The sequence below is a fragment of the Dioscorea cayenensis genome, unplaced genomic scaffold, assembly GCF_009730915.1.
Source record: "Dioscorea cayenensis subsp. rotundata cultivar TDr96_F1 unplaced genomic scaffold, TDr96_F1_v2_PseudoChromosome.rev07_lg8_w22 25.fasta BLBR01001336.1, whole genome shotgun sequence".
Classification (NCBI taxonomy): Eukaryota; Viridiplantae; Streptophyta; class Magnoliopsida; order Dioscoreales; family Dioscoreaceae; genus Dioscorea; species Dioscorea cayenensis.
Window position 1 is genome coordinate 78,897 of NW_024087727.1, and position 15,547 is coordinate 94,443.

The window sequence follows — 15,547 nt, forward strand, 5'->3', positions numbered from 1 at the left end:
GATCTTTTGTTATTTTGATGACAAATTTTAGGGAAAGAAAGGGGGCTATTCTCCAAAGTTTTAGAGGTGAATCAAGAGGGAGAAATAGCCCACCTACCTTAAGGATTAAGATTGGAGCCGTCAAGGTGTGTCTTGGCAGCGTCTTTGGAAGGTTCTTAGGAAGATTTGATGCCAATCTCAATTGCACAATTAAGAATGAGGTTCCTATGTTTTCATTTACTATTATTATGCCTTATAAATTGTATCATTGTACTCTATTAATGGAGAACTAATTTTGTAGATGCTTGGGTGTAAATAAACTCTAGAGTTTGATCTATTTTGACATTGGTTGTGGATCTTTACTCTTTAATTTTTTTCTAATTGCAATTAGTATTATTTAAATTCAATCGCATGGTTTTAATGTCTTGAATGTTATCGAGGCACAAGTCCTAATTTCGAGTTTGATTTGCTTGTGTGATGAGTTGAAAGACCCACCTAGCATAGGCATGTCGTAATTGGAGTGGATTGTGAGTAAGCCTAGAAATAAGGTATTTTGGAGTTGAGAGTTCTCCTCCCACAATCCTTCCAAGTGAATTAGTAAGTAATTCGATATCTCTCCATTCAAATAGGATTGCTAACTAATAACCTTTGTCCTAGACTTATAAAAACTAGAGCAATTCTATGCCAGAGCATCCCGCTTCACCTTGCTTACTCGGTCGATTCTATTTTGGTATTCTTGATTTATGTTTTTGTTCTTTTATTCATGTTCACACATTAGAAATTTTGGTAGCATGTGGATCAATATCCTACTTTTGAGCACACTTAAATACTTGATCAGTGTGTATGCTTTTGTCTCCTATCATATCTCTTGGAAATTCAATTTATAGCCCTGATGTTAAGGTATATAAAGCTTTCTCATATGGTTTATTTTATGGACTATTTGGCTAGAGAGGAACAATTGCATATTTAATCATTGTCTTATGTTATCACATATCCAATCATTACCTTCTCTTATCTATTTCAATTATAAACAAAATTAACCCCATGTTTCTCTCTTAGCTTTTTATCACCTAGGTGGTGAGTGCACAATGTTCATGTATTTTATATCAATTTGTACACTCAATTGGCATGTATTAGAAGCATATTATGGAATTCGATGCTAAATATAGTGTGTTGTGCATTAGTAGGCTTATGGAAGCGCTTAAAGATGAGAGAGAGCCAAAAGAAGCATTTCAGACCTTAAACGATGAAGCCTGAGCTCTCTTGGCATCATTAGAATAAAGACAAGGTAAACTGGGTGGTTTATGGGCAGCTTATGGTCTCCTTTACTGGCATAAGTCAATTCCAGAAAACCTTGTGGGCATGCTTATGACCGTAAGGGGGATTCAAAGCCAATTGAAAGGATACTCGTAAGGACTATCTAGAGGAGCTTATAATCACAGCATACGCCTGTAAGGGTGGTCGCAAGAAGAAAAATAGGGTAGCTAACGGCCAGCTCTTATGTATTAGCCCTTATACCACAAGGCTCACGACCATCTTCTCCAACTCTTTTACAGCCTAGCCCTTACGCCCGTAAGCAACCCATAAGCAATCGGGTATAAATAAAACTTATGAGGATTTTTAGGGAATCTTCCATTCTATTCTTCTATTCTTTGGAGACAATTCTTGGAGGTGAGGTTGAGGAAGATAAAGGGTGAATCTCCAGCACCTAGGAAGCAATTTCAAGGGGGATTTGGCTCTATATTCAAGGGGATTGGAGATCGTAGCATTCAAGCTCATCTTAGTAGCATGCGTGGAAATCTACCTAGGGTTTCTCGGATGATTCTTCATCCTAGGGATTAAAAATGGGGTTTTCATGGATCTCATGTTTTCCTTTATTCTTTGTATCTTAAATGGTTACCCTCCATTAATGAAGGGCTAATTTGTATATTTTTTGGGCATAGTTGAACTCTAGGGTTTATTTTCTTAATTTTGGTTGTTGGATCTTTGATGCTTAATTGATTTCTTACTTGTAATCATATCTATTTGAGTCTAAATTGTGTGAGTGAATGCTTGATTGCTAACAAGGCAAAAGCCCTAGCAACCATACTTGGTATTGCTATGTGACGAGAAAAAATTCCTACCTAGCATAGACTTACTGCAATTCGAGATGATAGTGGGTACACATCTGGTTATGGTATATCTAGGAGACTTTGTCTCTCACAATCCTTCAGAGTGGATTGATGATAATTTTCATGCTCTTTGCAATTATGTGGAGCGGATTTTACGAGAAATCACATATCTGCTTTGTATTTGGATTAGGGGTAATCGCTCTCTTAGGGTAGAGATTATCTACTTAAGAGATAGTCATTAGTCCATAATAAGGTTTCATAGAGTGTTAATGGGATTGTGTGGATGTCTGTATCAGCTTTACTTTACACCTATTTAGTTTCACTTCACCTAAGAAATCAGGGTTTTATATATTTTTGGAAACCTTTCGGTTCAAATAGGATTGAATGTTTAGACAACCATTGTCCTGTGCCTTATAACCCTAGAGGGATGCTATGCCTGGACATAACTTTCTTCCTTGATTTCTCTCCTATTACCTCCCGTATTTTCTTATGTTCTTTTGCTTTTACTCACACACACATCACTCAATTGTTTAGGCTATTTTTCTGTTCTAGAGTTATTACTAGTATTCACCTCTTTTCCTGTGGACCGACACTCTGCTTTACGCACATTTTATTACATGATCAGAACGTACACTTGCATCCCTACCACTACGTCTGAATGAGGCTCAAGCTAGGTGATTTGGAGACGATTGTCAAATAAAGTATCAACTTCTTGTGCTCCAATATGCGCCTTCAGTAATAATTCTATTGATGACTCTCGAAGCTTGGTAAATCAAAAGGCCCACAGTCTGATGACCTTGTGAGATACACTGCAAAAAAATTACCATATACTAACACTTTTCTATAGTAACAGTCAAATTCTGTAGCTATAGACTATTTTTACAAACAATACTTTAAAACTATCAGAATAGATATGATATTTATTGATTGCTTTCGTTCTATTGGTATAGCCATTATTGTATATTAACTTTTATCTATAGTGATGGTCAAATCCATAACTATAGACTATCTATACTAATGGAAGTTTGTAAGTGTCAGAATAAATTAGATATTTACTGATGTTTGTTCTTCTGTTGGTATAAATATTGCTATATACTAATCCTTATATATAGGAATGATGAAATTTCATAGTTATAAGTAATTTATAGCAATGGAACATTATTATTGTTACAAGAAATCAGATATTTACTGACCCTTGTTTGTCCGTTAGTATAAATATCATCATATACCAACACTTATATATAGTAATGGTCAAATTCCATAGACTATTTGTACTAGCAAAACTTTATAACAATCATAAAAAATAGGACATTTACTAACGCTTGTTTGTTCACTAGTGTAAATATTATCATATACTAAAGCTTATCTATATTAACAGTCAAATTTTATAGCTATAGACTATTTAAGGTAATTTAAGGGAAATAAGGGACATGCACATACATGCAGAAAGCTCAATAAGCAGTTGTGCCCGCACCTTGTGTGAACTTGATATTTGATAGCATGTCCTTTCTGAAATGAACACCCTATGCAAACAAACCTGTACTAATAGGCTATGAACCATTGGTAATCAAATTTTATAACTATTATAATAAATCAAGCATTTATATATACATTTTCTCCACTCGCATAAATATATCTCCACATGATTTTATTTTTAGTCTACTACTTAAACATTTTTTGTAATTTTAATAAAGCATTAGTTTATCTATTGTTTTTTAAAAAATAAACAAAGGTCAAAATATACATGTCAATTAGTTAAGCTATAACCAAAAGAATTTTAAGATTATCAAGGATCAGTAAGAAATATCTGTGAGAAGCTATAAGGGGGCGTTTGGATCCGGGATTGATGCCTTGGGAGTGGGAATCAGGTATCTCACTCCCATGTTTGGTAATACGGAAAGGAGTGAACAGTAAAATTTCATGGGATTGGGATTACTCAACTTGGGTGTTTTTCACTCCTGAGAAATTTGAGAGGCTTGGGTCTTCTTAGTTAGGAAAATACCAATATACCTGTGGGATCGAAAAATACGCGTCTGGCGTCATATCTGTGAAGAGGACACCAGACGGTACATCGAAACACAAATATCATATTTGTTTCGTGGGTTCTTCCATTCCTAATAGAGGCAAGCCTCTATTATTAATTACTCCAGATAGTATCATGGGAACCTCCGATTAAGGGCAAAAATACAAGTAAAAGGCAAGAAAATTTGCAATTAAAAATTTTTGTTATTTTATTACATATATTTAATATATGACTTATATATATATATATATATATATATATAATTGCCGCTGCCTGTGCCTTGCCACCGCGTTGATTGCCGGATTGCCATCTTTGAGATATATATCCCGCTATCGCCTTGAGATTTTTGCAACGCCTATTGCCTTAAGATATATATATCTCATTTCCATCTTTCACATATATATTTTATTATTATTATTATTATTTTTTTAAATTTTGCCATTTCCTTGAACTTTCTTGTTATTGCTTCGGACCGAGTAATCTTATCGCTGCCCTCTCTCTTCTTTTTTTTCTTATTGTTGTATATCCCTTAGTCCTCTTCATGGTTCGTATCATTGTAGTCAACATCACCAACCTCCTCGCCATTGCTAAACCTTATGCCAGTTGGTATCACTGAAGCTCTAACAAGGATTATTTTGAGTTTCTATGCTTTGCCAGGTTAGACGACGCAACGCGTCTTTTGTTAATCCCTCATTGTTATCGCTGTTGTCCTTTAAAGGAGGTACAAGAATATAAACCTCATTAATAGACTCTAGTAGAATGTTCCCGATCATGCATATCTTGCCATCTGTAACTCCATTAGTTTTGAGGGTGTCTAGGACTTGTCTCACAGATTGGACATCTATGTAACGACTTCCGTATTTGGAGTGCTGCAGTGCTTTATTGAATGATTCAGGCATTTTTATCTCAGGATCCTTGGATGATACAAGAAGGTGGTCTTGGGCTCCTTCCAAAATCTCCTTTACTTCACAATCCATCATGTATAGGTTTCTAAAAAAAAAAATGCATGTATGCACGTAAACATACATGGCTCTCATTTCAACGTGCATGGTAAATTATTTTATTTATTTATTTATTTTTGTCTTGAGATAACTCCATGTTTATCATTATAATTTTTGTCCCATGTATAAAGATGGGGCCTGCTCATTCAACACTATTTATTTTATTTTATTTTTATTTTATTTTTCAACATGCCTTGAATATCCATACATGCTTCTCATCATGCTTGCATATAATAATGATTTTTTTTAATATTCTCATGTATATCCCTTCGTGGTGGGCTCCATGTGCATATCATAGGTCCATAGGATGGTTCTCATTTTTTTATTTTCATTATTTATTTATTTATTTATTTTTTATTTTCATTCAATTTCATTTTTTTTATGAGATCATGGGGCTTTTATCACATATGTCACCATGCATGGACCCATAACAATGCTGACAAACAGCATCAATAATAAGAATTCATGCTTCTATTTTTTTTTTCTTTTGCATCAAGATAACACCATTTTATTTATGGGTAACCAACTACAATAACATCTGTTACACATTAGGTTCTGCAAGAAAACATGAACACCAACACTAGAAATTGAAACCCTATATATATATATATATATATGAAATATCGACATCGAAGATTCAATTTAAAACTGAATTCATGTCCAGTCATCTCTCAGCCACACACAATCGGCTGGCTAGAATTTAAATGACATCCAACTCACTGTTGATCTAAAGAAACATGAACACCTTTCTAGTCTATATATATATTACTAGAAAATTTAGCTCTTTATTTAATGGAAATGATACTACGCAGATGATCATATATGGTATCTTCTTGGACATAATTCCATCAGAATGATCACATACTTGCTTTCCATTTGAATATATCCACATGATGATCAAAGACTTGTGAATCAATTTCTAGTTATCTTTATCCATGCTATATCACTCAACAAGCTTTCTGATCCTTCAAGAATTTCTTCTGGGGAAAATCGTACTTTTGTGCCAAAATAACTCAGCAATCTCTTTGATCTTTCCTTAACTTCTGCAAACATAGATTATCCGTTTCAGGAAAATCGTACTTCAAGTAATCACTGATCTATCAAAGGTAGCAAATAATCATCTGGTTTACAGTTCGGATTATCCCTTTGATATGCAATCAGAAGGACATGGTTATGGCATATTGGATATTCCTAGATACCTTTTGCTCTTAGCCTCTATCAATACACCCAAAAATGATGGAAAGAATACTGTTCCCACTCCAAAGCAACACGTCACTTTAAGAAAACATTTCCAAGAATATTATGAGGCAGAACCTGACTTCTGAACCCAAATTTGTCTCTCATGGTAGCCATAACCACTAGGGCTTCTCTTGGAGGGCTTACCAAAATGCTAAATTTTGAACTCCATTAGATTCCTTTGAACCATTAGTAGGTCCACGACGACCAACATGCCTTTGAGAACCATTTTCAACTTGAGAAAGACAAGTTCCAGTACTTTTAGTTTCCATTATTATGATTGAATTAGGTTCAGATTTTATCTCTCCGGAGAAAAGAGTCATGTCAGATGATGAATTACCACCATGCCCACCATGGACAATCTGAGTTCCCTTATCACCATATCGAGCAGGCTCCGGGCCTCTAGGCCCTCCAACCTCACCAGTGACCTTATTTATGTGAACTCCACCATTATCATCATCATGAGCTTCTTCTTCTCCATCTTCTTTTCTCTTTCTGATCCAAGCCCATTCTTTGCCTCCCCTTTTTTCTCGTCCTCAACCGCTGCTCTCAGTTTTGCCTCCGGCAGCGCCGAAGAGGAAGAAGACAGGGATCTAGCATGCCCTTGAACCAACCCTACTATAGGGTTTTGGATATCGTGGGAGAAGACAAGTAGGCGGCGAAGCTTGTCGGCTATTGTTCGAGGTCAAGCTTCATGTCGAGCCACAGAGAGAGAGAGAGAGAGAGAGAGAGAGAGAGAGAGAGAGAGAGAGTAACACAAGCCATTACAAAATTCTTGGCGATCTCAGCACTAAGGTCCGAGAGACCAGCGATGAGGACATTAGATTTGATGAATTTTCATATCATCTCTTTCCCATACATAGCGAGCTGCCGGCTATACAGATCTTCATCAATCTCCTGTGGGACACCATCACCCTTTCTTCCATTAAGCATAGTTTTGTCACCGATCTGGTCGCAGTCCATAGTGCTTTCTCGCAGACCACAGATAGGTTGTGTTTCTTCCCAGTCTCCAGGGTTTCTTAACCAATTCTTGCTTTCTGAAATTAAAACAACTAGAGAGAGTAGTTTGTACAAAAAAAGAGAGAGGAAAATCACTATGAAAACTAGGAAAAATGCATGATTATTTAGCTAAATGCATGAGATAACAATGAAATTTGTAAGTGCAACAAACTCTCCAAAGCCTGAATTTTTGCTTGTCCTCAAGCAATGTTACAATTTAAACAACATGACAAGGGAAGTTCAAAGAAATCAAATGATGATATTATCTAGCACAGGACACAAGCATAACCATGAATAGAGTTCATAAAGGTCATGGAGTAAATCATCTTCTTCCATAGGATAGACTGTGCATAAACATCGCAAAAGAACTTGATTCACCTCACATGCAAATGGTCCAGAAATTTAAGATAGGATATATAGATGCAATAAGTCATAGAGACCTCATGGAACACCCATACACAATTCACTAGCCAAGTTGTTTATTGGAGGGATCTATAGGATTTCTTTAACACTTCATTCACTCTTTTTTTTTTTTTTTCAGATTTTCAATTCTTTGTCAGACTAAGATAGGATGTGATTTTTCTCTCTGTTTTTTTGAAGGTTGCACATGCGGGTTAGGCACAAGAGCCACCCTTCTACTTGTTGCAATCCTACATAGACGCACTCATGTCTCGATAGCAAATAGCCCATGAGAACAGAGGAGTGTTGCCATACACCTCTCTCTCTTTTTTTTTAAGCTCAAAATTCAAAAGATCACCTATATCATTTCCCTTTTATTTGAGAACTCAACTTAGGAAAAGGGAGTGCTATGGGGTCACTAAATCTCAAGAAAAGTCCATTGCAAATGTATATACTAAATTAAAATGCAGGATCACAAACAATGAGATTAGCAAAGTTAAGCTCATGCAAATGCAAGATGTATAGTCTAATCACTATTAGATAGCAATAACTACCCCATGCCCTTTTTTTGTGTCATGCTAAACAATTCATCATAAGATTTCTAATAACAAGAGTCTTTTTCTGTTTTTTTCAAAAGTAAATATGCAAATGCAAATGCATGAAGGGATGCATGAAAGGATGCAACTACTAGACTAACTCCCCCAAGCCTACTTTAAGCATTGTCCTCAATGTGAAGAAGTTTATAAAAAAAAATAAGCAATTGGGGAGAGTGGAACTGACCAGATACTGTGGAGGAGGGAAATGGCCTTGCGCGACTAGCCACTTGTAGATTGAATTGGTTTGTTGCTGAATTTGGTTTAAAATTGGTCGTTGTGCTTGTTGTTCAGCAAAAATGGTGTCGAGGGCAGTCATAATGCGCGTGAGATTATCTGTGGCTTATGGAACTTGCTGCGGGGGTTGTGGATCTTGTTATGCAATGGATTTCCAGCATGTCGTGGTGCAGGAGGGTTCAGGCCAAGAAATCTCCAGTTTTTCACGATGATGGACAGTGGTCTACTCGGGGTTAAGAAGGGGATAACGTGGTGTCCCTTTGAGAATGAGGTAATAGACATTAGCTTCTTTGACGATCATCTTCATAGCGATGCAAGCTTCCATGTCCAACCGAATGTTGCCTGGGAGAATCTGAAATGGAGATAGGTCACAGTGAAAAGCAAAGGCAATAGGAGTGATGAGACCGCCAAGGATAATGTCACCCGAGGAAGCCTTGCCTACTTTTGCAAATTGACCAGCCAAGTGGGCACCAGTGTCTAAAAGGGTGTTGTGGAGCATTGCCCAGAGAAATATGAGCTCGGATTGTCTAACAATGGCCTCACACTCACCACGACCAAACAAAGAAAGGGCCATAATATGATGGATGTATCGGAAACAAGGATTCCTAAGGCTGGTGGCCCTAGCAGTTGAAGGTTCGTATTTGGGTTCATTGGTAAGGTGATCGACACGAAGTGTGTACACCCGTAAACGCACTGGGTCGTCAAGTAATAAACCACTCGCGCACGCGCGAATGGGTCGTATTCCCAAGGGGCCTGAGGAGCTACCCTACTCACTTCTTACCTGTTGTTTAGCTCACCGATTCCAAGATAAGAGAAAAGAAGAAAGAAAGCAAAACGAAAAGCGAAATGAAATCTTATGAAGTACGAAACAAGTAAAATACGGGAGATGCCCAAGATTGGGAAATGGTCACGGATGCGGATTTCCAAGGGGGCTACTATAGTGAGTAGGAAATTGAGTAATAAAGCATGTGGCTTGTTGGACCGAGAAAACCAAGACCTAGGTCAACCCGATGGTCACGGCAATTGACCCCTAACCCGGTGCAAGTGTTGAGCGCGGAATCTCTTCCGCCCAACTTCCCACACGGTTGCAAGGAGAATGTCGGTTTTCACAAGTTAGGGTGGAAACACAAGTAGTTTTCAACCCTAGGATTGGAGGGGTAAAAATATCAGATGGTCACGGCATATTTATACAATGAACCCTTCCTAGTTTGGTGGAGTCTAGCACTAAGGCAATGGTTATGCTACAAAGTGCTACCAAGAATTTGATACATCACTCAATCAAATGTACCAAAACAAGCAAGAACACCAAACAAGGATCACAACAAGCCAAACATGCATAAAATACTTAAACAATCCAAAACATTACAAGTTCGGCCCCTAGGTTCACCTACATCCGGTGACCTAGGGGTTTAGTTGTTCACGTTCAACAAGAAAACCAAATAATCCATACAAACAACTAAAGTAAACATGAGGAACACTCCCTCAAATGATGAAGGTCGAATGACGCAAGAATCCCCGGAGAAAGCCTTCCGAAGATGCCACTCGAAGGGGTGGCTTCCCGCTGTCTTCAACCTCCAAGCAATGATGCCCTAGAAGTAGATCCTCCTCGTTCTTGCTCTCCCCGCCGAGAAAATGCTCGGATTTCTTCCCTTTTTGCAATCCTAAAGCTTGGGTTCAAGTGATGTAGAAGTGTTCCCCAAACCCTAGCTGGCCTTGTCCCAAAAGAAGAAGAAAAATCAAGAAGAAGATGCTCAAAAAATGCCTTTCAAGACCTTATAAGTGCCCTGATCCCGACCGGTAAACGGGTCAGTATACCGGCCGTATACTGACCCCTCGGGAATTTCAGTATTCTGCCGAGAAGCCCACGATGAGCTACAGTAAAACTGCTACAATATGCCACTACAGTACTGTTCTACAGTAATCCCGACCCCCTGGAAACGCCATTTTGATGCCGAATTCATCCCCAATCACGTCGCCGAGAAACCAGGGCTTCTAAAGTGCCTGAAATGCAAAAATACTACAATTTAGACCAAAAAGGCATCGATTCAACAAATAAATATAAATAATAATACAGAACAAATACATACAAAATACATACTTTTAGACATTTATCATAAGGGTGTGCCAAAAATCAGTGGCATCAATGTCTTTGGGTGTCCAGCGGTCACCACCAATTGGAAGACCAAAAATTTAGTTAAATTGGGCCAAATTAAGCATAAAATCTTGGTTGAGGAGTCTAAATGTGATCTCACCTTCCTCACTATCTGGACCGTAGAGGACATGGACATCAACGGTGCTTAAGAACTCTAGGGGCAGGTGTTCATAAGTGGGGAATCTCATATTAACAAATGCGGTCCACCCAAGGTTACCTACCATCCAATAGACATTATCAAAGGAGATTGTCATTGATGTACCTTGTTGGGATGATTCTCCATTTAGAAAGAACCCGGTATTTGTTCCTTTGGAAAGTATCTCGGAAAATGATGTTGTGAGTAGACTCGTTGAGTAGCTGTTTAATGGAGGGGTGGCTCATCGGAGGAGGTCACGGAGGCTGGTCCTGGGATCTCGTTGCAACGACTGTGCGTCTAGTTCTCCTGGTTTACATGATGAAGGTGCTGCTCGTGATGCTCAGGGTGAGGTGGTTAAAAAGGCTGGCGAGAATGGAGGGTTGGTAATGTAGTTTTTAGGTTTTGATGGTTTGATCTTTGAGAGAAAAGTGGGGACTGTGTTGAAATGAGTCAGTGCTGGAGATGGGGTGAGGGAATGGGAAGATGAATAGTTAATGGGATGGGAGAGTTATGAGGTTGTCTTGGTTGTAGGAAAAAGGCAAATGTGGAGTAAAGACAAGGACTAGAAGATTATGGGGAAAGGCATAGGTAGTGTTTAGGTCAGTCTTGGGGCGAGAAAAAAATTAATGGGGTGGGTGGAAAGTGAACGATGGACATTGGGATCAGGAGTAGAAGATTGGAAAATTTGGAGGGAAAACTATTTGTGGACTCTCCTAGTCTGCTTACGATCCACACCTGTGTTCCCTGACGCACTCCGGTTGTGTTTCATACCAGGTGAACCTAACGAGTCTGCATTGGCTGCTTTTAATCTAGTGTGTATAATTGAACATCAAAATAAGCTGAAAAGAGCTCTGGAACAATATTGAACCTGTAGAAAGCATCTGAACTTTAATCAGCTAACATAATTGAAAATTTGTAACACAACCATAAAAAAATAAAACAAAGACTAAAAAAAAAAACAGAAGCTCGTTTAAGGTTATGAGCACTACCCCTTTTTATTCATTTATTCAGTGATGGGAGGGGTTTGGGAAAGCATAAGTCCTCCCTTTCCTAAATGAGTTCTCCAACAATATAATGCTTCAGTCTTTGCCCATTGACCTTGAAAGTGCCTGTTGTTTCACTGTGAACTTCAACAGTGCCATACGGGAAAACCTTGGGCACTCTAAAAGGTCCTGACCATCTTTACCTTAATTTTCCCTGGAAAAAGCTTGAATCGAGAATTAAAAAGCAAGATCAAATCTTCTTCTCGAAATTCTCTACGAAAAATCTGCTTGTCATGCCATAATTTAGTTTTTTCCTTGTACATCTTTGAGTTCTCATAGGCATCCAATCTTAATTCTTTCCAGTTCTTGTAGTTGAAGTTTCCTCTTTTCTCCAGCTGTCTTCATATCAAAATTGAGAGCTTTAACTGCCCAAAACACATTGTGTTCCAATTCAACTTGCAAATGACAAGCCTTGCCATAAATTAAATGAAATGGTGTCATGCTAATTGGGGTCTTGTAAGCTGTTCTATATACCCATAAGGCATCATCAAGTTTTAGTGACCAATCCTTTCTTGTTGTTGAGACTCTTTTCTCAAGTATGCTCTTGATCTCCCTTATTTGATATTTCAGCCTGCCCACTTGTTTGAGGGTGGTACGGTGTGGCGATCTTGTGTGTTACCCCATACTTTCTAAGGAGGCTTTCAAATTGTCTTTCTATGAAGTGTGATCCTCCATCACTTATGACAGTTCTAGGAACTCCGAACCTTGGAAAAATTACCCGTTTGAAGAGCTTAATTACAGTCCGGGCATCGTTTGTTGGGGATGGAATAGCTTTAACCCATTTGGAGACATAATCCACAACCACAAGAATATATCTATTATTGCATGAAGATGGAAATGGCCCCATGTAATCTATTCCGCCAAACATCGAAGATTTCCACTTCAAGGATGTAATTAAGGGGAATTTCATGTCTCCTTGAAATATTTCCTGTTCTTTGACAACGATCATAAGCAAGCACAAATCTCCTCGTGTCTTTGAAAAGTGTAGACCAATAGAACCCTGCTTAAAGTATTTTGGCTGCAGTTTTTGAACAACTACAGTAACCACCATAAGATGAAGAATGGCAATGGAACCGGACGTTTTCTGCTTCTTCTTCGGGGATACATCTTCGAAGTATTCCATCAGCACATCGCTTGTAAAGAAATGGTTCATCCCAAAAATAGTATCTCAAGTCTGAAAAGAACTTTTTCTTCTGTTGGAATTTCAAATCTGGTGGCAGAGTTCCACAAACTAGGTAGTTCACAAATTCTTCATAACATGGAGCTTCAATTGTGGAAATTCTCAGCAGCTGTTCATCAGGAAATGCATAGTTAATAGCCAGCTCATTCTCTCCATTCTTATCCACAACCTGATGCAATCTTAAGAGGTGGTCAGCTACCACATTTTCTTCATCTTTATTATCACAAATCTCAAGATCGAATTCCTAAAGGAGGAGAATCCATCTAATTAGTCTTTGGCTTTGCATCCCTCTTGCTTAAAAGATATTTGATCGCAGCATGGTCTGTGTATACTATCACTTTGGAGACAATGAGGTAGGATCTGAATTTGTCAAAGGTGAACACAACATCAAGGGAGTTCTTTTTCTGTTGTGGCATAGTTAAACTTGGGCTTCATCTAACACCTTACTTTCATAATAGATTGCATTCAACCTCTTTTCCTTTCGCTGCCCAATCACAGCCCCTACCTCGTAGTCATTCGCGTCACACATGATTTCAAAGGGCAACTCCCAATCAGGCAGTTGAATTATTGGTGCAGTGATCAATGCCTTTTTTAACCTGCAGAATGCATCCAAACAGTCATGATCAAAATCAAAAGGAACATCATTAGCTAACAAATTAGTTAAAGGTTTTGCAATTTTTGAGAAATTCTTTATAAAGCGCAGGTAGAATCCCGCATGTCCTAGGAAACTATGGACTACTTTAACTGTGGTCGGTGGCTGCATTCTCTCTATGACTTCCACCTTTGCTTTGTCTACTTTAATGCCACGTTCGGACACCACATGTCCCAGCACAATGCCGTCCTGTACCATGAAGTGGCACTTCTCCCAGTTAAGGATGAGGTTCATTTCTTGAGACCTGTATAGCACCTTAGACAAGTTAGCTAAGCATTCATCAAAGGTTGTGCCAAACACCGAAAAGTCATCCATAAAAATGTCCATGATGTTTTCAATAAAATTCGAAAAAATGGCTGTCATGCAACGTTGAAAGGTGGCGGGAGCATTACAAAGACAAAATGGCATCCTCCTATAGGCAAAAGTGCCGTAAGGGCAAGTGAATGTGGTCTTGTGTTGGTCACTAGGATGGATAGGAATTTGGTAAAAACTAGAAAATCCATCTAAGTAACAAAAATGAGAGTGTTTAGCCAACTTTTCTAGCATTTAATCTATAAAAGGGAGTGGGTAATGGTCTTTCCTTGTTGCCTTATTTAATTTCCTATAGTCAATGCACATCCTCCAGCCCGTGACCGTTCTAGTTGAGATTAATTCATCACTTTCATTATTCACAACGGTCATGCCTCTATTTTTAGGCACTACTTGCACAGGGCTTACCCACTCACTATTGGAAATTGGATAAATCACACCAGCATCGAGCAATTTGAGCACTTCTTTCCTAACAACTTCCTTTATATTGGGGTTTAATCTTCTTTGGTGCTCAACGGAAGGTTTGTAATCAGATTCAAGTAAAATCCTCTGCATACAAACTGAAGGTTGTATTCCTTTCAAATCATCTATTGTGTATCCTATGGCCTTTTGGTGCAATTTAAGCTCATTGAGAAGTTTTTCAGATTCTGTCCTGCTTAGATTAGCATTAATAATCACAGGATATGTGGAATTGGGTCCAAGGAATTCATAATTGAGAGTGGATGGGAGAGATTTAAGTTCTACATTTGGAGCTTTACTGTTATATGGGCTGTGTACTGTAGAAACTGGTTCTAGGATTTCAGTTTTGGCCTGCTGGTGCTGCAGTTTTTTCTTGGACTGCAATAGCTGTGCACAATCCTCACTCTCACCATCTTCATTATCTTCTATCTCATCATGTACCAAACACAACAGGACAGGGTCTTTGGAAATGTGTTTTGGCAACTCCTCTTTGATAGCTTGTTCAAGTAGATCTACCCTACAACAAGAGCTTTCAACAAAAGAGTGTTTAATAGAGTTAGCCAAATCAAATTCCACTTTTTCTTCACCAACAGTTAAAGAAAGCTTGCCATTTTTAACATCAATAAGTGCCCCTGTAGTTGCCAAGAAAGGCCTTCCAAGAATGATTGGAATTTGATTGTCTTCTTCCATTTCTAATACCACAAAATCATTAGGTACAAAGAACTTACCAACCTTGATTGGGATATCTTCAAGAATACCTATTGGATGTTTGACAGATCGATCCGCGAGTTGCAAGGAAATTGTTGTCGGCTTCAACTCTCCAATGTCTAGTTTCTTGCACACCGACAAAGGCATCAATCTTACACTTGCACCTAGATCACATAGAGCCTTCTCAAAGCTTGCTGCCGCAATTTCACATGGAATCGAGAAGCTGCCTGAGAAGTGCTTGTGCGATATGAATGCGAAGCGTTCATTCCTTATGTTGAGCATTACTTTTCTCGGGTTTTTACACTAATATGTGTGTTTTTTATGTTACTT

At 38.3% G+C, this 15,547-nt stretch overlaps 1 protein-coding gene across 1 annotated transcript; it reads right to left on the minus strand.

Moving 5' to 3' along the window:
- Positions 1 to 4,733: 4,733 nt before the first annotated feature.
- On the minus strand, positions 4,734 to 5,090 carry LOC120256198 (DNA-directed RNA polymerases IV and V subunit 4-like). The gene has a single exon (XM_039263937.1). It carries the CDS (start codon positions 5,088 to 5,090, stop codon positions 4,734 to 4,736), a length of 357 nt encoding a protein of 118 aa, XP_039119871.1.
- Between the last annotated feature and the right edge of the window lie 10,457 nt (positions 5,091 to 15,547).

Coding starts and splice junctions, on each gene's coding strand:
- LOC120256198 (XM_039263937.1), bottom strand. CDS start 5,090: ATGGATTGTGAAGTAAAGGAGATTTTGGAAGGAGCCCAAGACCACCTT.